Source organism: Carettochelys insculpta, chromosome 1 (genome assembly GCF_033958435.1).
Source record: "Carettochelys insculpta isolate YL-2023 chromosome 1, ASM3395843v1, whole genome shotgun sequence".
Taxonomy (NCBI): domain Eukaryota; kingdom Metazoa; phylum Chordata; order Testudines; family Carettochelyidae; genus Carettochelys; species Carettochelys insculpta.
In genome coordinates, this window is record NC_134137.1 from 322,156,546 (window position 1) to 322,180,320 (window position 23,775).

General features: G+C 46.6%; 1 protein-coding gene across 6 annotated transcripts in view; it reads right to left on the reverse strand.

The window, feature by feature from the left end:
* Window positions 1–23,775, reverse strand: part of TMEM117 (transmembrane protein 117) — a 375,771-nt gene that overhangs the window by 195,683 nt on the left and 156,313 nt on the right. For all 6 annotated transcript variants that reach the window (XM_075014183.1, XM_075014201.1, XM_075014221.1 and 3 more), the window contains one exon: window positions 15,687–15,786. In XM_075014183.1, the coding sequence (XP_074870284.1) occupies window positions 15,687–15,786 (100 nt within the window). The remainder of the gene's footprint in view (window positions 1–15,686; window positions 15,787–23,775) is intronic.

Sequence of the window (23,775 nt, forward strand, 5' to 3'; positions counted from 1 at the left end):
ACTGGTTGTGAATGAGACAATATGCAGTACTTTGCAGAGCAAATTTCTGTGCTTTTCTCACCATATGTGTGGACAGATGGGATTACTCTATCACTTGCATACACATTTTAGAATGAGTATGTCTGGCTGTCCAAACCCTGCTTCTATAGGGAAAGGACAGCATCTATGGAATTTTGCTATTGCTGTCACATATGTTGCATTTTATTTTTGCAAACAGAAATGAATTTTAAAAAGTCAGTTTTATAGTAAAGGTGATATCTCTTTTAGCCACTTCATTGTTTTATTTTCTGTCCATTTGGGCTGAAGTTAGCACAGGCTATTTTCAGGAATTTAACAGTTTTTGCAGCATCAGGTGGGATTTCTTCTCATCTCAGTTTGTTTTAATAAACCTAACAAAACATATAAATTAGAAAACAAAGCTGTGGAGCAAACTACTAACTGCTGAGTATCTGGGTGTCCTTCATCGATCTAGGATGTTAAGACAGGCTTGTGTGAGAACAAACGAAGATGAGAAGTCTTCTGTTCTAATAGACAAGGGGCTGCACTGTGAAAAACATTATTTTAACAGTTTGTTCTCCCACTTTTGTCAAATAAATTCAGTCTTTCTGGATCACAGAGATAACGAAACAGACACAAATAAATGTGTTCAGCTACTATAAACATAAAACACATTCTTGTGAATGGGATATGCAGAACTATTTAAAAACTGAATGCTGCTCCGGAGCCACGTGCAGCTCTTTATGGGCTTCTTTGTGGCTGCCAGGCCGTGTCTACACTATCCTAAAACTTCGAAATGGCCATGCAAATGGCCATTTTGAAGTTTACTAATGAAGCGCTGAAATACATATTCAGCGCCTTATTAGCATGCGGACAGCCGCAGCACTTCAAAATTGACGCAGCTTGCCGCCGCACGGCTCGTCCAGACGGGGCTACTTTTCGAAAGGACCCCAGCAACTTTGAAATCCCCTTATTCCCATCTACTCATAGGAATAAGGGGACTTTGAAGTTGCCGGGGTCCTTTCGAAAAGGAGCCCCATCTGGACGAGCTATGCGGTGGCAAGCTGAGTCAATTTCAAAGTGCCGCGGCCGCCCGCATGCTAATGAGGTGCTGAATATGTATTTCAGCGCTTCTTTAGTAAACTTCAAAATGGCCATTTGGGCTGTGTCTACACGTGCACGCTACTTTGAAGTAGCGGCACTAACTTCGAAATAGCACCCGTCACGGCTACACGCGTCGGGCGCTATTTCGAAGTTAACTTCGACATTAGGCGGCGAGACGTCGAAGTCGCTAACCTCATGAGGGGATCGGAATAGCGCCCTACTTCGACGTTCAACATCGAAGTAGGGACCGTGTAGACGATCCGCGTCCCGCAACGTCGAAATTGTGGGGTCCTCCATGGCAGCCATCAGCTGGGGGGTTGAGAGATGCTGTCTCTCCAGCCCGTGCGGGGCTCTATGGTCACCGTGGGCAGCAGCCTTTAGCCCAGGGCTTCTGGCTGCTGCTGCTGCAGCGGGGGATTCATGCTGCATGCACAGGGTCTGCAACTCGTTGTCGGCTCTGTGTATCTTGTGCTGTTTAGTGCAAGTGTGTCTGGGAGGGGCCCTTTAAGGGAGCGGCTGGCTGTTGAGTCCGCCCTGTGACCCTGTCTGCAGTTGTGCCTGGCACCCTTATTTCGATGTGTGCTACTGTGGCGTGTAGACGTTCCCTCGCTGCGCCTATTTCGATGTGGTGCTGCGCAACGTCGATGTTGAACATCGACGTTGCCAGCCCTGGAGGACGTGTAGACGTTATTCATCAAAATAGCCTATTTCAATGTTGCCACATCGAAATAGGCTACTTCGATGTAGGCTTCACGTGTAGACGTAGCCTTGGATGGCCATTTCGAAGTTTTGGGATTGTGTAGACATAGCCCCAATGTTACAATTGCAAAGTTTAAAAACAAAAAATAAAAAAAACCCACCCTGCTGATTATTTTCAATAAATGGTGAATGTCTAAAAGCCCAACAATGAACAACTCATATCTAAATAGCAAATGATATGTGACCTCAAAATGTTGGATAACTCCCTTTTTAATATGTGCAGTGCATTGTGGGATATGATACTGTATCTGTGTTTTGGACCATATTTCTAATAAAGGAAAAGGAAACTTGCAGCATTCCTGCTGTGAAGGGCAGCACAGATTTTAAGAAAACTGAAATTATATGTGAAATAAAATTGGCATAATTAAAGTGGGGTTGGAATGGGTTCAAAAAGAGAGGAAAATCAAAGCTGAAAACAGAGAATTTCAAACTGAATGGACCCAATCCTCCACATTTACTCTGAGTCTGCGTCTACACTACAGTTCTGTTTTGAAAGAACGTCTTTCCAAAGAGAACATTGAAAGATGATCCTTCGAAACGGAGCGTCCACACACACCAGCGGGGATCGAAGGTTCGGTCCGTTCTTTTGAAAGGCCTCCAGCACAATTTCAAAAGAGAGAGTCCACACGTGCCAGAGCGCTCTTTCGAAAGAGCAGGGGCAGGAAGCACCATGGGCAGGGTCGCATGGCAAACGAGCCCTTCTGGGGCCACCATCCACTGTCCCCTTAAAGGGCCCCCTCCGTACCTCAGCCTGCATATGCCAAGGGCCAGTAACCCTGTCCCCAGGCAGACTGAGAGTGAGAGAGACATTGGAGGTGGCATCCCAGGCCCCCAAGGACACCGAGCAGCAGCCCCACCCCCCTATCGCAGCCGTGGCCAGCGCCCTGGCTGCAGTCCTGGCCACCGTGCTGCAGCATTTCCAGGTGGCCAGCACAATAGCCACCCTCCTGGATGCCATCCTCAGGACACAATGTCCCCAGCCACCTCTGTCCCCTGGGTCATCTGCCGCCTGTGGAGCATCCCCACGAGCAGAGACTGGTGGGACCGGCTGGTGCTGGAAGACTGGGGCGATGACCGGTGGCTACAGAACTCCTGGATGACCAAGGGGACATTCCTGGAGCTGTGCCACTGGCTCCTCCAGCACCGGGACATGCACCTGAGGCTGGTGCTCCCCCTGCACAAAAGGGTGGCCATTGCCCTATGGAAGCTGGTCACCCCAGACAGTTACTGATCTGTTGGCCACCAGTCTGGGGTGGGCAAAGCCACCGTCGGGGCCATCCTCATCGAGGTAAGACATGCCCAGCTCACACCTAGACTGCATGCAGGGGGCGGGGGTCTGCCTGGCAACAGGCACTGTCGGGAGAAGGGCAGGCACCCCAGGGACAGGAGCAGGGATGGGGACAGGCATGGGCAGGCACCTTGGGGATGGGCATGGGTGGGCAACCGGGGGAAAGGGGCGGGGATGGGGTGGGCATGGGTGGGCACCCCGGGGACAGGGGCGAGGATGGGGATGGGGATGGGTGGGCAAGCTGCACCTCACCCCATGCCCACGAGTGCGCCCCTCTATGCCCTGCAGGTCATCTGGGCGATCGACAAGGTGCTCCTGAGGCAGCTGGTTCGTGTTGGGGACCTGGATGATGCCATCTGGGGATTCCAGGAGCTGGGCTTCCCCAACTGCTTTGGGGCCCTGGATGGCAACCACATTGCCATCTGGGCTCTGGAGCACAGCAGCGGGGCCTATGTGAATTGCAAGGACTACCACTTGGTTGTCCTGAAGACCCTGGTCGATGCCAGCGGACGGTTCCAGGACATCTAAGTGTGATGGTCTGGCCGTGCACATGACACGAGGGTCTTCTGGAACTCAGGGCTAGGACGTCGTATGGCCAAGGGGAACTTCGTCCCCCGTCGGGAGCTCCCCATCGGGGACACGACGATGCCGCCCTGTATCGTGGCGGACACAGCCTACCCCCTGCAGGCCTGGCTGATGCGGCCATACAGTGGGCACACCCAGCCGAGCCAGGACCTTTTTAACGAGTGGCTGAACCGTACCCAGAACACCATGGAGTGGGCATTTGACCGCCTCAATGGGTGTTCTAGATGCCTCTACACCAGGCTGGAGGTGGGCCTCCCCAATGTTCCGGTGGTGGCTGGGGCCTGCTGCACCTTCCATAACCTGGCGGAGGTGAAACACGAGCCCTGTATGCGGGGGTGGGCTGCTGAGGTGGGGCGTGGGAATGAACAGCCCCCTGCCACCCCATGCCACCAGGACCATCAGAACAGGGTGTGTGTAAGGGAGGCCCTGCATCAGGCCTTTCAGCAGGGGCCATGGTAACACCCCACCCTGCACCTCCCCCCCCCACCCCCACCCTGCACACACCCTCCTCCCCCACCCGCATTCTGCAAACACATGCACACCCACCAGCACACATACAGGGTAAACCACGGAAAATAAACTATTTACATAACAAAACTGTGCCCCTCATTTACTAGCGGGAACTATATATATGTGGTGGAGGGTGAGCGGGGAGAACTATTTACACAAAATCATAGAATCATAGAACAATAGAGCTGGAAGAGACCTAAAAAAGCCATCAAGTCCGGCCCCCTGCTCTAAGCAGGACCAAACCCATCAGATCAGTCCCACCAGGGCTTTGTCGAGGCAAAACTTAAACACCTCCAGGGATGGAGACTTCACTACTTCCCTGGGTAGACCATTCCAATGCTTCACCACCCTCCTTGTGAAAAAGGTTTTCCTAATGTTCAACCTGGACCTTCCCAACCGCAACTTGAGACCACTGTTCCGTGTTCTGCCATCCGTGACTACTGTGAATAGCCTCTCTCCAGCCCCTTTGCAGTCTCCCTTCAGTAAGTTGAAGGCTGTTATCAAGTCCCCCCTCAGTCTTCTCTTCTGCAGACTAAACAGTCCCAATTTCCTCAACCTTTCTTCATAAATCATATGCTCCAGCCCCCTAATTATTTTGGTCGCCCTCCGCTGGACCCTCTCCAGTGTATCCACATCCTTCCTATAATTGGGGGCCCAGAACTGGACAGAGTACTCCAGATGAGACCTCACCAAAGCCGAATAAAGAGGAACAATCACTTCTTTGGATCTACTGGCAATGCTCCTCTTGATGCAACCTAATAGGTCATTCGCTTTCTTGGCTACAACTGCACACTGTTGACTCATGTCCAGCTTCTCGTCCACTACAACTCCCAGGTCCTTTTCTGCAGAACTACTACCGAGCCAGTTGGACCCCAGCCTGTAACAATGCTTGGGATTCTTCCGGCCCAAGTACAGGACTCTGCACTTGTCCTTATTGAACCTCATCAGATTTTTTTGCAGCCCAGTCTTCCAATTTGTCTAAGTCGCTCTGGACCCTATTCCTACCCTCCAGCATATCTATCTCTCCCCCTAGCTTAGTGTCATCCGCAAACTTGCTGAGGGTGCTATCCGACCCCTCATCCAGGTCATTGATAAATATGTTGAACAGAACAGGACCCAGAACCGAACCTTGGGGCACTCCACTAGAAACCGACCACCATCCCGACATCGAGCCGTTGATCACTACCCGCTGGGCCCGACTTTCTAGCCACCTTTCTATCCATCTTACCATCCATTTATCCAGTCCACATTCCTTTAACTTGCTGACAAGAATATTGTGGGAGAACGTATCAAAAGCTTTACTAAAGTCAAGATAAATCACATCCATTGATTTTCCCTCATCCACAGAGCCAGTTATCTCATCATAAATACTAATCAGATTGGTCAGGCATGACTTGCCCTTCTTAAATCCATGCTGACTATTCCTGATCACTCTTCCCTCCTCCAAGTGCCCCAAAATGACTTCCTTGAGGAGCTTCTCCATGATTTTTCCAGGGGCTGATGTAAGACTGACCAGCCTATAGTTCCCTGGATCATCCTTCTTCCCTTTTTTAAAGATGGGCACTACATTTGCTTTTTTCCAATCTTCCGGGATCTCTCCCAATCTCCAGGACTTTTCAAAGATAATGGCCAAGGGCTCGTCAACAACATACGCCAACTTCCTCAGAACCCTAGGATGAATTAGGTCCGGGCCCATGGATTTATGTACGTTTAGCTTTTTTAGATAGCTCCTCACCTGTTCTTTCCCCACCAAAGGCTGTCCACCTTCATCCCACAATGCATCACTTATCACATTAGTCTGGGAGCAGTCCTTGTCTGTGAAGACAGAGGCAAAGCAAGCGTTAAGTACTTCAGCTTTCCCTACATCATCTGTCACTGGGTTACCTTCCTCATCCAGTCGGGACCCCATGCCCTCTCTGATCACCTTCTTCTTGTTAACGTGCCTGTAGAAACTTTTCTTGTTATCCTTCACATTCCTTGCAAGTCGCAATTCCAGTTGTGCTTTCGCCTTCCTGATAACTGCCCTACATTCTTGAGCTATACCTTTATATCCCTCCCTAGACATCTGTCCAAGTTTGCACTTTTTGTAAGCTCCCTTTTTGTGCCTAGGTTTTCCAAGGATTTTCCCATTAAGCCAGTCTGGTCTCCTACCATATTTACTTCTCTCGCTGCGCATTGGGACAGTTTCTTTCTGCACCTTCAATAGGGCTTCCTTAAAATACTGCCCGTTTTCCTGGACTCCTCTTCCCTTCACAGTAGCATGCCAGGGGATTCTGCCCATGAGGTTCCTGAAGGAGTCAAAGTCTGCTTTTCTGAAGTCCAAGGTGTGTAATTTGCTGCTCTCTTTCCTTCCTTTGGTCAGGATCCTGAAGCCTACCATCTCATGATCACTGCTGCCCAGGTTGTCCCCCACCTCTACCTTCCCTGTTAGTTCCTCCCTGTTTGTAAGCAGCAGGTTGAGCCATGCACGACCTCTGGTCGGTTCCTTCAGCAATTGTACCAAGAAGTGGTCCCCAACATTCTCCAGAAATTTCCTGGACTGCTTGTGTACCACTGTATAGGTCTCCCAACAGATGTCATGGTAATTGAAGTCCCCCACGATAACGAGAGCCCAAGATCCGGAAACTTCGCTCAGTTGTCCAAAAAAAGCCTCATCTACCTCATCATCCTGATTTGGCGGCCTGTAGCAGACACCAACCACCACATCTCCAGTGCTGCCTACACCACTAAGCTTGACCCATAGATTCTCAACAGGCTTTTCTCCCTCTATGTACTGGAGTTCCAAGCAATCATACAGTGCAACTCCTCCTCCTCTTCTCCCTTGTCTGTTCTTCCTGAACAATTTATACCCTTCCATGACAGCGCTCCAATCATGCAAGTCATCCCACCAAGTCTCTGTTATTCCAATCAAGTCATAGTTCTTGGACTGGGCCAGGGCTTCTAATTCCTCCTGCTTGTTACCCAGGCTTCTGGCATTGGTGTACAAACACCTTAGATAACCAGTTAATCTCCCCGCCCTCACTACTCAAACCAGGGGTCCACTTTTGTTGTACATTCTTCTTTGCATTTCTTCCCGGCCTCCAAGTTCCTTTCTACCCACAGGGTTTCGGTCACCTTCCCCCAGCAAACCTAGTTTAAAGCTCTCCTCACTAAGTTTGCAAGTCTACTTGTGAAAATGCTCCTTCCTGTCTTGGTTAGGTGGACCCCATCTCTTCCCAATAATCCTTGTGCCGGAAACAGTGTCCCATGATGGAAGAATGCAAAGCCCTCTCTCCGACACCACCTGCACAACCATGCATTTATTTCCTCAATTCGACAGTCCCTACCTAGCTCTTTCCCTTCGACAGGAAGGATGGACGAGAACACCACTTGTGCTCCACATTCTTTGACCCTTCTTCCCAGTGCCACATAATCCTCAGTAACCCGCTCAAGGTCATTCTTGGCCATATCATTATTTCCCACATGCAGAAGTAGGAAGTGGTAGTATTCCAAAAGCTTGAGCAGTTTTGTAAGGCTCTCAGTCACATCCTGAATTTGAGCTCCTGGTAAACAGCACACCTCACGAGATTGCAGGTCTGGTCGGAAGATGGATGGTTCAGTCCCTCTTAGGAGGGAGTCCTCTACCACTACCCCCGTCTCTTCCTTATGGGGGTGGTGGTCATTGAACTCCCACCCCTAGGGCTACACATCCCATGTCCTGCAGTAGAAGCAGTTCCCTTGCGATTTTTGACCTGTGAGGTTCCTGCCAAAGCATTCACCATGGCAGAACCAGTGGAGAGAGCCTGAAAGCGATTGCTTATCTCTGCATCAACAGGGGACTCGTGTACCGGCCTTCTTTTTCTTCTAGAAGTTACATGCTGCCAGTTCTCTGCTTCATCCCTTACCGCCCTCCCCAGTTCTTTTGCCTGCTGTGCTTGCAAGATTAAACGCTCCCTTCTGTCAAGGAAATCTTCATCCTCCCTGATTGAGCGTAGGGTCAACACTTGAGCCTCCAGTCCTCAAATTTTTTCTTCTAAAATGGAGACCAGCTTGCACTTACTGCAGATGAAATCACTTCTTTCCTCAGGGAGCAAGACAAACATGGCGCATCCCAAGCAGGTAACAGCAGCAGACCTATCACTATCCATGCCTGCCATCCTAGAACAGGGACTTAAAAGAAGGGCAAGGGTCCCTGGCCCCTTCCAAACTCCCTCTCTAAACTCCGTTTGCAGTCCCCTGTTAACTCCCTCTCTAAACTCCCTGGCTGTGTCTACACGTGCCCCATACTTCGAAATGGCCATGCAAATGGCCATTTCGAAGTTTACTAATGAAGCGCTGAAATGCATATTCAGCGCTTCATTAGCATGCGGGCGGCAGCGGCGCTTCGAAATTGACGAGCCTTGCCGCCGCGCGGCGCGTCCAGACAGGGCTCCTTTTCGAAAGGACGCCACCTTCTTCGAAGTCCCCTTATTCCCATGAGCTCACGGGAATAAGGGGACTTCGAAGTAGGTGGCGTGCTTTCGAAAAGGAGCCCCGTCTGGACGCGCCGCGCGGCAGCAAGGCTCGTCAATTTCGAAGCGCCGCTGCCGCCCGCATGCTAATGAAGCACTGAATATGCATTTCAGCGCTTCATTAGTAAACTTCGAAATGGCCATTTGCATGGCCATTTCGAAGTTTGGGGCACGTGTAGATGTAGCCCCTATTTGCAGTCCCCTGTTTGCAAGCTCACTTGTTCGTTTGGACACTGCTTTATAAAGCCCTGAACTGCCTCAAAGTCCACCTTCCATGGCGGGGGGAGGGGAGGCAGGAGGGAAAATGGGAGGGTGAATGGGGAGCCAGGGTTGGAGGCTCACACTTCCATGGGGCTCGATGGCCGGGAGCCCCGTCACCTGCATCTGCCCCTCCTCCCCAGGTCTGGGGTCCCCGCCGGGGCTGGGCCGGGGCCAGCAGCATGGGGAGGTAAGGGCGTGGCTCAGACCTAGTCCCCACGCCTGCACTGGACTGATTCATGGGGAAGCGGGGGTTGGGGGCTCAACCTCCAGCTAGCCAGCCCTGGCCAGCAGGGTGTGGGCCAGGCGGATGAGGCTGGCCTGGTGGAGGTGGGGAGGGAGCAGGGCCTCAAGGTCAGCCTCCTCGGGGGGGCCGTTTTGCAGGAGGCAGGGGGATGGGGGATTGGGGCAGCAGGGGGCAAACATTGGGGGGAGGGGAGGGGACACACAGGTGATGGTGGAGGGGTGATGGGGGACGTGGGTGCAGGAGTCGCCCATGATGGAGAGGCAGCAGGGGCCAGGTGGCCGACCACAGCCTGGGTGAGGGTGTCCAGGTTGGACGCCACCCGGTCCCATGCCTGCTGCTCCATGGCAAGCCACTCCCACACGACTCCTGTCAGCTCCCCAAGGGTGGCCATGTGGGCTGTGTCTCCTGCCTCCTCCTCCCTGGCCTGGTGGTGCCAATGGAGGGATCGGTGGCAACCCCATGCTGTCCCATTCCAGGACCTGGGCTGCTCCCCCTTGCCTTCCATGGTACGGCTCCCTGGGCCCGTTGTGGAGCTGGCCCAGCTGCTGGCCACTGGGGCTTTGGAGACATAAGGGGAGAGGAATGGGCCATTAGTCCTAGTGAGGGACTCCCTCAACACTTCCACCCCAGCCATCCCATCCCAGCGGTCCTGCAGGGGCTGCATCCAGGGTTCCCTGTCTGGGTTGCAGGAGCACTGGCTCTCCTCTGCCCCCCTTGGTCCCTCCATGGCCTGGCGGCTCGTGGTACTGTCTGGGCCATGTGGTGCTGAGTGCCACACGTCGGCCCTGTGAGGCCAGGGCAGTGGGGTTGTCTGGCCCGCCCATGACCTGGGGCTGATGTCCCTGTGAATGGGCTGCGGCCACCCCAGACGGGACAGTGCACCCCCTCCTCCGGCTCCATGTCCACCTGAGTGCACAGTACATACCTGTGGGTCCCTCCAGGAGCTCAGGTGAGGCATAATCCAAGGCAGCCAGGCTGGATGGGCCCAAAGGGACTTCGATGACGAGGGCCCCTTCACTCGACCCCTCATCATGACTGGTGTTCGGGATCCATGGCGGCCACCTATGGGTGGCTGGAGGTCTGGGGCGGTCCTCCCTCTCGGTCCCGTCCCCTCCATCTCCATCTCCGTTGGGGGGTCCACCATGTTGAGGAACATGGCTGGGGGTCTCACCTCTTTGGGCCCAAGGTGTCAATTGAGATCTTTAAAGTAGGGGCAGCTGATGGGCGCTGCCCCTGACCACCCGGCCGTGTCCCGAGCCTGACAGTGGGCCTGCCGGAGCTCCTTCACTTTGGACCTCACTTAGTCTGGGGTCTGGGTGGGCTGACGCCAGCCAGCGAGGCCCTTGGTGAAGTAGTCAAACGCGGCCACATTTCGGCGCTGGACCCCCGTCTGCTGCAGGACCTCCTCATCTGCCCGGAGGGCGAGGAGGTCCTGCAGCTCAGCGTCAGTCCAGAAGGGCGCCTGGCACCCCTCCTAGGTGGGCTCCCTGGTGTCCCTGGGGGGCCCCTGGAGTGGGTGGGGGCCGGGGCGCTGGCCATGGTGCTGGGGAAGCCGGTACGCGGGCTGGAGCGTCGCTTGCTGGATGGCCGGGCAGCAGCGTGGGCTCTCAGCTTCCTGCCTGAGGGCTTCTGGGAGCCCATGCCCTGAAATGTGACCGGATGCTGGAGCATAAAGCTCCGCTTGCGCTGTGAGCAGCGCCGCCGCTTGCCAGCTGATCGCAGCCATGGAGGACCCGCTCTTTCAAAAGAGTGGGCCAGGGAGCATCTACACTTGCACTCTTTCAAAATTATCTTTCGAAGGAGGGCGCTTTTCCCATCCCAGGACCGGAGGACCGACTTCGAAAGAACGGGGGAGTTCTTTCGAAATTAATTTTGAAAAAGCACCGTGTCAGTGTAGATGCTCCGCGGCTTCTTTCAAAAGAACTCGGTCTTCCGATCCTAATTTTGAATGTACTTGCTAGTATAGATGCACCCTGAGAGTGTCTGGGCTCCCTTTATGTCTCATTTGCAAAGAGAAATTCACCAACATATCAAAAGTTTGTGAACATCCTGCAGTAAAAAATGTATTGCCTTACAAATCACTGTGTGCACTGTTCTTAAAATCAAGGTTACAAAAAGTATGGTTTGACGTTATTCACATGCATCGTGGCTTTTGAAGTACTGAGTTTTTTACTGAATTCAAAAAAAATGGCTCTTCTTGCTATTTTGGTTTCTGACCCCAATCATGACGAATACGCTACTCTTATTACAAACAAAAGCAAACGATAAAACAATCTGAACAAAGCTTACAACTATGACTGATATATCAGAAGGTTAAATTAAGCATTATATTAGAATATGATAACAGAATATAACACACCTGCTGCATTACTTGAAGCTACTCCACATCTCTCTCTCTCACACACACACACACTCTTCCATCCAAAAATGCAGAGGTTATACAGTGGCTCAGTCCATACTGTAGGGAAGGTAGAGAAGGGATGCCCAGAGCTGACACTGCGGCAGGACTCTCTGGAGGTATTCTGACCTATTGAACCTCTGGTTCTGCAGAGTTACGGGTTGGGCACAACAGACTGGGAGCTGTGCCACCATTTCAAAAGTGCAGCAAACATTCCTCCCATCTCTCAGCTGGACAAGTGCAGGAGGGTGGGATGGGCCAAGTCTTGTCTGCCACCCTGCCTTCCCAGCCTCATTTGGAGAGTTTAACATGGCCAGCAGACATCAGGAAGTGCAACTTAACCAGCAGGCAGGGGCACAAAGAGAGAGCAGAGCTTTGGCATGTGTCCTGCTTGCATACCTAAAGCTCAGCCAGCTCCCATACATCTTAAAGATTCTTCTTGACTTCAGTTGGAAGTTGGATGAAGCCCTGACAGAGTGAGCCAGTGTCCACAAGGAGTGTATTTAGAAGGTAAATTTGATTTCCATACATGAATCAAACAATGATTCCAAAGTACACTCCTCCCCTTCAAATATTTTCTGGTGTTAGTGTCCTAAAATAATTTCGAAGAAATGTCTTACCCCTGCGCTAGAGTAGCATTTTTCACTTCCTATTCCTTAGGCAAATGATAGCTCACAACTCACATTGCCATTATCAGTGCTGATTTCTGCAGCCACCAATTCAACAGAGCTTAGGGATCTGAATTCCATCAGGCTTCTAGTACATAACCATGATGATCCCATTTACTTTTGCTCGTCTTATAATTATAGCACAGCTCTGTCTGACTTTTAATTATTGCAGAAGTCTCTTAAACATATTAGAATGTAACACTTACAGTCAATTAGAACCTACCACAAAATTGGATGTTCCTGTCCTTCTTTTCCTCTTTATAGCTCTGCCAGTATTAGAGGACTTCTCAGAATACAAAGTGACTTCAAAGAGCTTGTGCCACTTCAATATCACTCATCACTGCGATTAGCTTTCACAAAGTTGTTAAGCAAGTCTAAATGACAGGAACAGCATGATACAGCCCATGTTCACAGTCAAATGATTTGCCACGCCTGCCAGAGAAGTGGACAGGAATGGTCACTGAGATTCACAGTCGAATAGGAGAATTCCCTGAACTCAGTGATTGATTTTTCCACCAATATATCCATGTTCACGAGGAGATTTTCACCCAGGAGCATGTTCATTGCTTCCTCCTGCCACCGTACTGCAGTGAGCCTCCTGGTTGGCGACTCTGTTGCTGGTACTTTTGTTGTCTTCTGACGCTGCAAAGGCCTACCAGCTGTGCAGCACCGCCACTGCTGCTGTTTGCTCTTTCTGCATTGTCAGTGGCGTGGTGGAGTGACAGCAGGATTGATGCAGCAGCAACAGTCTCACTGTATGTTTCTGCTTTGAGGCTTTGCCCATGTGAATTCAGGTTTTTGCAAGTGTTTATGAGAATGTGCACATCTCAGAAAGTTGGCAATGCTATCACTTCCACTGGGAAACATGTTGCAGATAAAAACAAGTTGAAATACTATGCAGAAGTATTCCCATGCTAGCTCTCTGCAAGACCACACCACCTCTGCAATGAAAATACTTTGTTGCTTCTAAAATCAAATAACCTTGTTAGTGGAAATCAGTGAAAGCTGAAGGGAAGCCATACACTATTTTGCTTTTCATAGTGCTCTACCTTCAAATTTAACACATCACAGTGGAAGGGAGCAGTGAATATGCTCATGCATAACATCCCCACGTGTTTTTAATAGGGCTGGCAATGAGGACTAGAATGGGGGAAAAGAGAAAGATTAATATGTGAAAAGTAAATCCTAGATACTAGTGGCCTCTGTATTCTGACATTGGCATAGCAGCCTAATGCTTGAATTGTTTTATGCAATGACTAAAGTGATAATACACAGTGCTGCTTGATTCTTTGTGAGGCTTACTTTGGGCAAGATGGACCAAGAGCTGACCGACTGGAACACTGCCTAATGTACCATGACCAACATGTAATTCACCATTTTGAACCATGAGCCTTATAGTAACAATAAGAACAATCCCACCCAGACTGGCTGAGATCATGCCTTGTCCTCCCCTGCATAGCTGTTAGACACTGTGGAAGTCCACAAAAGAAGAACCATGCTAATGAGGGTCAGCTGCAGCCATGACTTTTATTATTGGAATGACAGAAAGAAACACTAAATGTCAACACTAAGTCCATAGAGGAGCTGTGCACAGTTCTAATGCTAAACCGGTTCAGGTATGGGGCGGGGGGTTGATGTGTGATGAGGATCAGACAGCTAGCAGAGGAGAAGCGAGCGCACAGAAAGCACACTAAGGACTTGCCAGACACCAACCACATCTGCAAGAGATGCAGCAAGGACTGTCACTCTCGTGTGGGTCTTCATAGTCACAGTAGACGCTGTAAATGAAGTCCTCAATTGAAACTATAAAGGGTGCGATCCATAGTCTATGCAGACTGAAGGATGCCTACTACTCCTAGAGAGGGGTAGCCATTGTAGTCTAACTTACTAATGACATTTTTTTTCCTGCTTCTTCTGCTAAATATACCCAGGATTGTGTTATTACCACACATCTGATGAAGTAGGTTTTACCCAGGAAAGCCCATGACCTAATACATTTGTTAGGCTCTAAGGAGCCACTGGACTGCTTTTTGGTTTTGATGTGTGCTTGGTTTTCATGGTCACCATTTTGCAGAGCCTAATTTTAATTTGACAAGCCACTGACACTTGCTGTACAATATGCTGAAAAAATCCTTGATGCTGCTTCAGATCTGCAGAGGTTAGAAGATAAATGGCAAGAAACTCAGATGGTTGCCCAAGTACAAAGGAACGGTACTTGCTCTTAATTCTTACTGATCACCTACAATTTTCTATTTTGGTACATTGTTTTCAGTGCTTTATGTGACAGGTAGCAGTGATTACAAGACATGTCAAATGCGGACACCTTCTCCCCAGGTGTTTGTACTCCTCTGAAATGTGTTCAGAAATGGTCCAACTGTATTCCCTGCATTAGTGGGAAAAGCGACTTCAACACTGCTGATTCTTTTGGAGTCAGGAATGGAGGCATCATTGATTGGTTAGAGAAAGTAACACTGCCTGAAAAGGAAAATGGCATTTGAAGTTCAATAGATTCTGTATGGTTAAAATCAGAGACCTGCTACTTCTCTCTGCAGAGTTACTACTGGCATCACTGCTGGCAGAATCAACGCTTTCTTTCTTAAAAAAAAAAAAACAACTTACCTTAAACCTTCTATTATTTAAATCAACACAATTTTTAAAATCTTATTTATTTTTAAAATCCTCATGCTGTTTTAAAAAAACAGCTTATTTCTCTCAGCTGGGACAAAGACACACGAGTAAATGCATGTGGTATTTGTTATCACTTTCTCATTCTCACGCATTGCTAACATGTTTGATTTGCAAACACAGCAAGGGGATGTGCTTTTCAAAATGGTTTTCATTGGAATTTAAAGCAGCTTCACGAAAACATTTAGTCTTAGGCTTTATAGAAGCTGCTTTTTTACAAAAATCTGACTATAGGGCAAATTTAATCTGAAAACACCCCTTTCAATGGCTTCTCCTCACAACATTTTAGTGTATCTTAGACGTGTTATTGATTCTCTTATTTTTCCTCTTTCTGCTACATTCTTAGAATCAATTTGCTGAGTCAAGTCTTCTCCCCCAGCTTTCTCCTCACCACTAGCAGTCGTTTGTGCGGTGACTTGCTTTTTCAGGTTGGCACCAAGTTTTCTTGATGTTACTTCACAGCAAAGAAGGAGCCTAATACTGCTTCCACAGAATTCAATGACAAAACTTCCATTGACATCAGAAGAGTAAAATTAGTTTTCAATTAACTTTAATGGACTCTCCTTTGGATTCCCAACATATTCCTGACCCTTGCCTTTCTTGTCTCTCTACTTCTTTAAATTGAAACACTGCTCAGGGTTGTTTTCCTGTCCAGTTTTTGTATTTTGCATTTAAAGTGCATTGTTGCACTTCTTACCATCCAAGCTGTGACAAAATCTCCCATCCAAGTCCCCACGGCCGCAACCTTCATAAAACTTTCATTCCTGATGCCCATGAAGTCTGTTATGATGTATGCCCTGTGGAAATAAGCACACAGACTTCAAGTTACACATTTTCATTTGTTTTACTGAAAAAAATATTTTCAACATGGAAGATTCTGCAGCTTTTGAATGTCCCTTTATTCTGCATGATCTACCATGTACAAGGGTAAGTTACGATTAGAGAGGTCGTTTTTTAAACCAAAATATTGACAAAAGCTTCCAAACCCTGTAAGAAGAGTTCTAAACTTTTCACCTCTCCTTCAATACAAACAGAACTGTAGCACTCTAACAACTGGAGAGGTCCCATAAAAATAGTCTTTCCTTGTCACTTAAAAAAATAATTGAAACACTTGAATTTAAACTCCATGAGTTGTACAACCGCATGTCTTTTAACATAATGGTACAAATATCCTCCACTTAATTCTAATGAGAAGCAAGTGTTTCATGTTCTTGTTAAATTTCAAAATTGTCATGGACATGCTTTGTCTAAAAACAAAGAGAAATGCATTTTCACACACATTAAGCTATTTTCAGGGAAGGACTGTGACTTAACAAAACAAAAACAAAAACCTGAATATTTGGCTCAAACAATGGAGCAAACTGTGTAACATCATGCAATGATCCTTGTTCCATTTGAAGAGCTCCATAAAGTGGAGAGGAATAGCTCAGTGGCTTGAGCATTAGCTTACTAAAGCTAGGGCTGTGAGCTCAATCCTTAAGGGGGGGGCCATGTAGGGATTAGGGCAAATAGATGCCAGAGATGGTGCTTGACCCTATCAAGGGGATAGGATTCAATGTCCCTTCCAGTTTTTTCAGCAGGAGGGTTAGCCCAGTGGTTTGAGCATTGGCCTATTAAACCTAGGGTTGTGAGTTCAACCCTTGAGAAGACTATTTAGGGATTGGGGCAAATACATGTCAGGGATGGTGCTTGTTCCTGCAGAGAGGGCAGGGGACTGGACTAAATGACCTCCTGGAGTCTCTTCTAGTTCTAGGAGGTGTGTGTGTGTAAAATACAAAACAAATAGTTGGGATCTACATTTCCCTATGCCAAATTTGAATGGTCTTTCTTGTTTAGTGCATATTTATTTCCTTTGTTAAAGAAAGGCTTGTTCTCACTAATTATCATGAGTTAATATGTTGAACAACAACACATCTTTCATTGTATCTTTTCAAATAAACATGTATTTACAGGCTTCTTAAAACAAAAAATGATATAAATGTTACGCATGTTCAAGGATGCGGATGATGGAGCCATCTGACAGTTACAACTTCTTGAAAACTAGTGTTAGTGATTACGCAAATCTATCTAAATGCTTATTAGGCATCCATGATGGCAGTATCTGGGGCCAGATCCTGCAACTGTATCCATGCAGGTGGACCCCTGTGCCTACATGAAGCCTCACTGAAGTAAAATTTCGCCTGTATGGATCCAGCAGAGGGATCTGTCCCTGTATATGTATTTGAGAACAGTAAGTTTCCCTGTGTGGTAATAACCTACTTTTAGTGCACAGATGTATGTCCTGGCATACCACAATGGCTCTTTGATTAAATGCCCATGTAGAGATAGCATAGCTAGCGTGTCATTAACAAAACAGACCATGACGGTGTCTGTTATGCTAATCAGCTGAACAGCATGTAAATGTACGCTTAGATTTCCCATTGGACTGCTCAGAAAAGAGAGCTGTTAGCAGCAACTTTTAAATTTATTCCATGAAGTCAAACTAAAAGAGATGTTTAATTCTTTCCCTTTGCCACTCTCTATTTTCAACAGCACATTTGAAATACCCGCAAACACTCAACCCAAGATACCTAAACTGAGGGTGTTATTAACAAAACGGGCAGTAATCCTGCCTGGCACGTGGCATCCAAAAAAACCTCAACGGGCCTGATTCTCCATGTGCTGTGTCATCATGTATAGGTCTGGTATAAAGTAATGGAATTTTGGCAAGTAGCCATCTAGAGCCATTTTCAACACGTGTAGCAAATGACTGCCCAAGTTACCAAGAAGTACAGGATCTCACCCTCTCTAAAACCAGGCTACTTATTGAGATTCTCTTCTATAAAGGCCTGGAATGGACTTCTGGGGAATTTCCTCATATGGTTCTTAGTCTCTGCATCTTGCAGCTCCCAGCATGGGAGTGTACAAGGGCTGAGGAGAGCCACACATAGGCACCTGTGTAAGACTGCTGTAAATTAGTGCAGCCCTGGGACTGTGCCAGCCACTGAAAGCAGAATTATGAAGCCATTAACAATACTTTTATATCCCCATCTTCACAACTGGGCATTCTGAGAAGCACAGCACAGAATCTGACCCATCTGAGAAAGGGACTGGTACAGACAAAATCCACACATGCTGTGAAAGGTCAAAATTGTCCTTTCCTGAGGTTTGGCTTTAGAACATACTCAACAGTTCTGTATGCGCTAACTCTTGCGGACAAAGGGGCACCCAGATTTGGACTTACTTACTCACAAATACTGTCAGGTCCCTCTCTGTGAAGGACTCTATTTAAAAACATACTTGCATAAACATTTTTAGAATTAATGCAACACTTGAGTACTATCTAGGGCACTTGTGCAAGGACTGTTATCACCTTATGATATTTCAAAGTTTTCAAAAAAATTCTTGTACCAAATGCAGACTGAGAAAAAGAAAAAAATTGTAGTACTCAATTAAGCATTAAAAAAAAAGCAAGAATCAGAATTTCAGTCACAAGACTGAAAAAAAAAAGCAAAATTCTGGCTCTGTTTCTTGGAACTGTGGAACAGTCAGCTCTAAAACTGAGCTTTAGTTGGAATATTTTTTGTTGTTTTGGAGCACAAGTATAAAGTCTGCAGGTATCTGATTTCATAAGGTCTGTCCTCAAAAATGAGGAGGACCAGGAAGGAGAACTTGCTGCTCACTGGTTTCAAAGTGTCATTTTCTGTCTGACCAGCCACCCTAGCCCAAAATTTTTGCTATTGTATCTCTCTCACACACGTGTGGTTAATACATAATAATGGCCGTGTCCACACGAGCCCCAAATTTCGAAATGGCCACGCAAATGGCCATTTCAAACTTTATTAATGAAGTGCTGAAATGCATATTCAGCACTTCATTAGCATGCGGGTGGCCGCAGCACTTCGAAATTGACGCGCCTAGCCGCCACACGTCTTGTCCCCACGGGGCTCCTTTTCGAAAGGACCCCGCCTACTTCGAAGTCCCCTTATTCCCATCAGCTCATGGGAATATGGGGACTTTGAAGTAGGTGGGGTCTTTTTGAAAAGGAGCCCCATGTGGATGAGACGCGCAGCGGCGAGGCGCGTCAATTTCGAAGTGCTGCAGCCGCCCACATGCTAATGAAACGCTGAATATGCATTTCAGCGCTTCATTAGTAAACTTTGAAATGGCCATTTGAGTGGCCATTTCAAAGTTTGGGGCACGTGTAGACGTAGCCAATGTGGCGTAAATGATGCACTTGATTTTAAAAAAATAATTATGGCCTAATTTACATATAATGTAGATAAATATAAAATTATAATGTATAATTAAAATAGTAAATTATCATAAATATGTTATTAATCAATATCACCTGTGTATGTTTTTAGCTCTATCCATTAACAACAAATGAAACTTCATCTGAAATATCAGAAAACAATATCTGGCTTTGTCATTTGCTCATTAGAAATGACATAAAGAATGCACTACTTTCTATTCCTTTTTAACGCTCCTGGCATAAAATTATTCTGTTTCTTTTGTTATCCTTGAATAGTTTTCATTTGAGAACAAAACAAAATAGGCAGTTGCAGAAATTTTGGTCACTCTTAGGAATACAAAGTGTTATTAATTTCACTTACTGCAGTAGAGAGATAGTTTCAATTTTCAAATTTTAATTAAAGTACTCATATCCTTTAAAGTACACTGCACCATTATTTGACCTCAAAGGACACATTTTCACAGTGCCACACAATGGCTTAATTTTAACGTTGCAAAATCCTCAAATGCATGCAAAAAAGAATGTTTGAGATAACTCCTCTTTTTCATGACTCAGACTGATTCCCACGGATGTTAACCATGAGATGATAACGATAGTGAAAAGTATGTAATGTGGATGGGGATATTTACCAACATGCCATGCATCCTTGGTTACAGTTCAGACCAGAGTGAGACAAGGCAGCGGTTAAAAAAATCCTGACCCTAAGTGAATTACAGCTTCCATCAGTGCTGTCACCAGTGAGAAATTATAGGTCCAACAGATAGCGATACCTCTACAGTTATGAACAGATACTCAGACTGGCCACTCAGATTCCTGAGCAAATTACATTTGACCCCTGACTTATGTGGGAGTTGCATTCTTGTAACCATTGCATAAGTCAAATTTCCCATGCAACTCACAGGATCCAGGAAACTGACGATGGCACTAGCCCTATTAGTTTCCTGGCTCCAGTGAGTGGACGGGAGCTGGGGACCAGGTGGCAGCCTGGCTCCCAGATCCCCTCTGCTTGCAGAGCCTGGAAACAGACCAGGGCAGCTGCCCTGCTCAGTTTCCCCACTCCTGTCAGTGGTGGCAGCTGAGAGCCTGACTCTCGGCTGCCACTACTGACAGGAGCATCTGCCGCCCCTGACAGGAATAGGGAAATCTCTCCTGTCAGCGGCAGCAGCCCAGTTGGCTGCCACCCTGACAGGAGCCAGGAAACTGATCAGCAGCGCATATCTCGGGGGTCTAGTGTATACGAACCTGAAAAGTCTAGATGTTGGGAAAAATCAGTAGAAAGTAGGAAGTATAGTATGCTCAGTACTTTGTGTACTTTATGATTTTATATCCACAGTATTTGCCATAGAATCTACTCTTTTCTTCAGACTTTTGCATCAAAATCCAAGCTCTGGGGGGGAAAAAACCCTTCTAGTACTCCAAGTTGTGGAGAAACTCTTTCAATTGTGAAAGAAGTACAAAATGATGCAATAGTATCTCTTTGGCAGTCTAACACAACTTTATCTCAAAGAACTGGTTTGGGAGCAATTGAGAGTTACATTTTCAACATTCAATATTTTTCAAAATAATGAATGTGCTATTTTGGCATCCCTGTACACGTCATTGCAGGAGGAGGAAGGGATGCCTTGACACAGCACAGTAATTCAAGATTTGGTGCTCTGTAGACAGTGCCAAATCCCAAAATAGCCTACTTTGAAATTAACTCATAATACGATATGCAATTTGTGTAGCACAAACTGAGTATCTTACTTTGAATTAAAGGCACAGTGTAGCCGTAGCCTCATAAGGCAATCTAAGAGGTTCAAAACTCCTATACTCCCCAATCATGCCAGTAACATTTTCAATTGTATCAACTTCTTTTGGTTTATTCTTTAATTTTTCAATCTTTTAGTTGATACATTATTCAACATTTTTTCAATACATTATTCAACATTTTTTCAACACATTAACTACAATTGTGTAACCCAAATGTATGTTTTATTTTGTCAGACAATAAAAACGTAGCTGCAGACAACACTGGGTTGCTTACTGAAAAGAAGAATGGATTCCACTGCCAGCTCTAGGTCAATCTCCCATATGTCCTCTGAACACCACTGTGCTAAAAGGTGAAAACTTCACATTAACATCCAAAGCTCATTCCTGTTTCAGTAAGCTCTTTCACCCCAGCTGTTTTTGAGAAGCAACGATTTTTCAACAAATGTACAAGTTCTTCCATTGAAAGGGGCTAGAGGCTGAGCATTTTTTATAAAGCCCTGTGGTAGAGTGGGAGGGTGTTAAGAGATTTATTCACTGCTAAATACTGTAAATTGCTTAGCTCAGCAAAACACAATGGAAAAGAACTGTTTCTCTTACCAATACCTCTTTCAATAGGCTTGTAAACTTCCCTATCTTATTTCATGCAACTCCACAACTAGCAGGTCCCTTAAAGTCACTTGTCTTTTTTAATGTGTTGCTTTTGGCTTTCACTATATACAGTAATAACAAAAATGGACCAGGATCCTACCAGATCTGCAATATTAACCTAATTTTACAGAATTACATTTTGTTGTCATGATAGGTACTACCACCTTCTTGAACATAACACTAATGCAGGTTGTGGAGCTTTGCATGGGCTCTTGAATGTGCTAAATGTACATAAACAAAGGGGTCGATTTATTGTATGCCTTCCTGTTTGACACATTTTATAGAATCATAGAATCATAGAACACTAGGACCGGAAGGGGCCTCGAGAGGCCATCGAGTCCAGTCCCCTGCCCCGACGGCAGGACCGACCACTATCTACACCATCCCTGATAGACATCTATCTAATCTTCTTCTTAAATATCTCCAGAGAGGGAGATTCCACAACCTCCCTTGGCAACTTATTCCAGTACTTGACCACCCTGACAGTTAGGAACTTTTTCCTAATGTCCAACCTAAACTTCCCTTGCTGCAGTTTAAGTCCATTGCCTCTTGTTCGCTCCTCAGAGGCCAAGAATAACAAGTTTTCTCCCTCCTCCTTATGACACCCTTTAAGATATCTGAAAACCGCTATCATGTCCCCCCTCAATCTTCTTTTTTCCAAGCTAAACAAGCCCAATTCTTTCAGCCTTTCTTCATAAGTCATGTTCTCCAGACCTTTTATCATTCTAGTTGCTCTTCTCTGGACCTTCTCCAATTTCTCCACATCTTTCTTGAATTGGGGTGCCCAGAACTGGACACAATATTCCAGCTGAGGTCTAACCAGCGCAGAGTAGAGCGGTAGAATGATTTCTCGTGTCTTGTTCACAACACACCTGCTAATGCATCCCAGAATCATGTTTGCTTTTTTTGCAACAGCATCACACTGTTGACTCATATTTAACTTGTGATCTACTAGAACCCTTAGATCCCTTTCTGCTGTACTCCTTCCTAGACAGTCTTTTCCCATTCTGTATGTGTGAAACAGATTATTCCTTCCTAAGTGCAGCACCTTACATTTATCTTTATTAAACTTCATCCTGTTTACTTCAGACCATTTCTTTAATTTATCTAGATCACTCTGAATTATGACCCTATCCTCCAAGGTAGTTGCAACCCCTCCCAGCTTGGTATCATCTGCAAACTTAATAAGCGTACTTTCTATGCCAATATCCAAATCATTAATGAAGATATTGAACAGAACTGGTCCCAAAACAGACCCCTGCGGAACCCCACTTGTTATGCTTTTCCAGCTGGATTGAGCACCATTAACAACTACTCTCTGGGTGCGATTAGCCAGCCAGTTATGCACCCACCTTACTGCAGCACGATTTAAGTTGGACTTGCCTAGTTTGTCGATAAGAATATTATGCGAGACCGTATCAAATGCTTTATTAAAGTCTAAGTATACCACATCCACTGCTTCTCCCTTATCTACGAGTCTCGTTATCGTGTCAAAAAAAGCTATCAGGTTGGTTTGACATGATTTGTTTTTTACAAAACCATGCTGGCTGTTCCCTATCACTTTACTACCTTCCAAGTGCTTGCAGATGACTTCCTTAACTACCTGCTCCATTATCTTTCCTGGCACAGAAGGTAAGCTTACTGGCCTGTAATTTCCTGGGTTGTTCTTATTCCCCTTTTTGTAGATGGGCACTATATTTGCTCTCTTCCAGTCTTCTGGAATCTCTCCTGTCTCCCATGACTTTCCAAAAATGAGAGCTAACGGCTCAGCTACCTCTTCTATCAGCTCCTTGAGGATTCTAGGATGCATTTCATCAGGCCCTGGTGACTTGCAGACATCTAATTTTTCCAAATGGTTTTTAACTTGTTCTTTTTTTATTTCAAAAACTAACTCTACCTCTTTTCCACCAGCATTCTCTATGTCAGGCATTCCTTCAGACTTCTCTGTGAAGACCGAAACAAAGAAGTCATTAAGCATCTCTGCCATTTCCAAGTTCCCCATTACTGTTTCTCCCTCCTCACTGAGCAATGGCCCTACCCTGTACTTGGTCTTCCTCTTGTTTCTAATATATTTGTACTCGTATTATCTACTCGTATATGCTGAGCTGAGCCCACTATAAGCCTTCACAGGCTCCCTTTGATGGATGCCCTC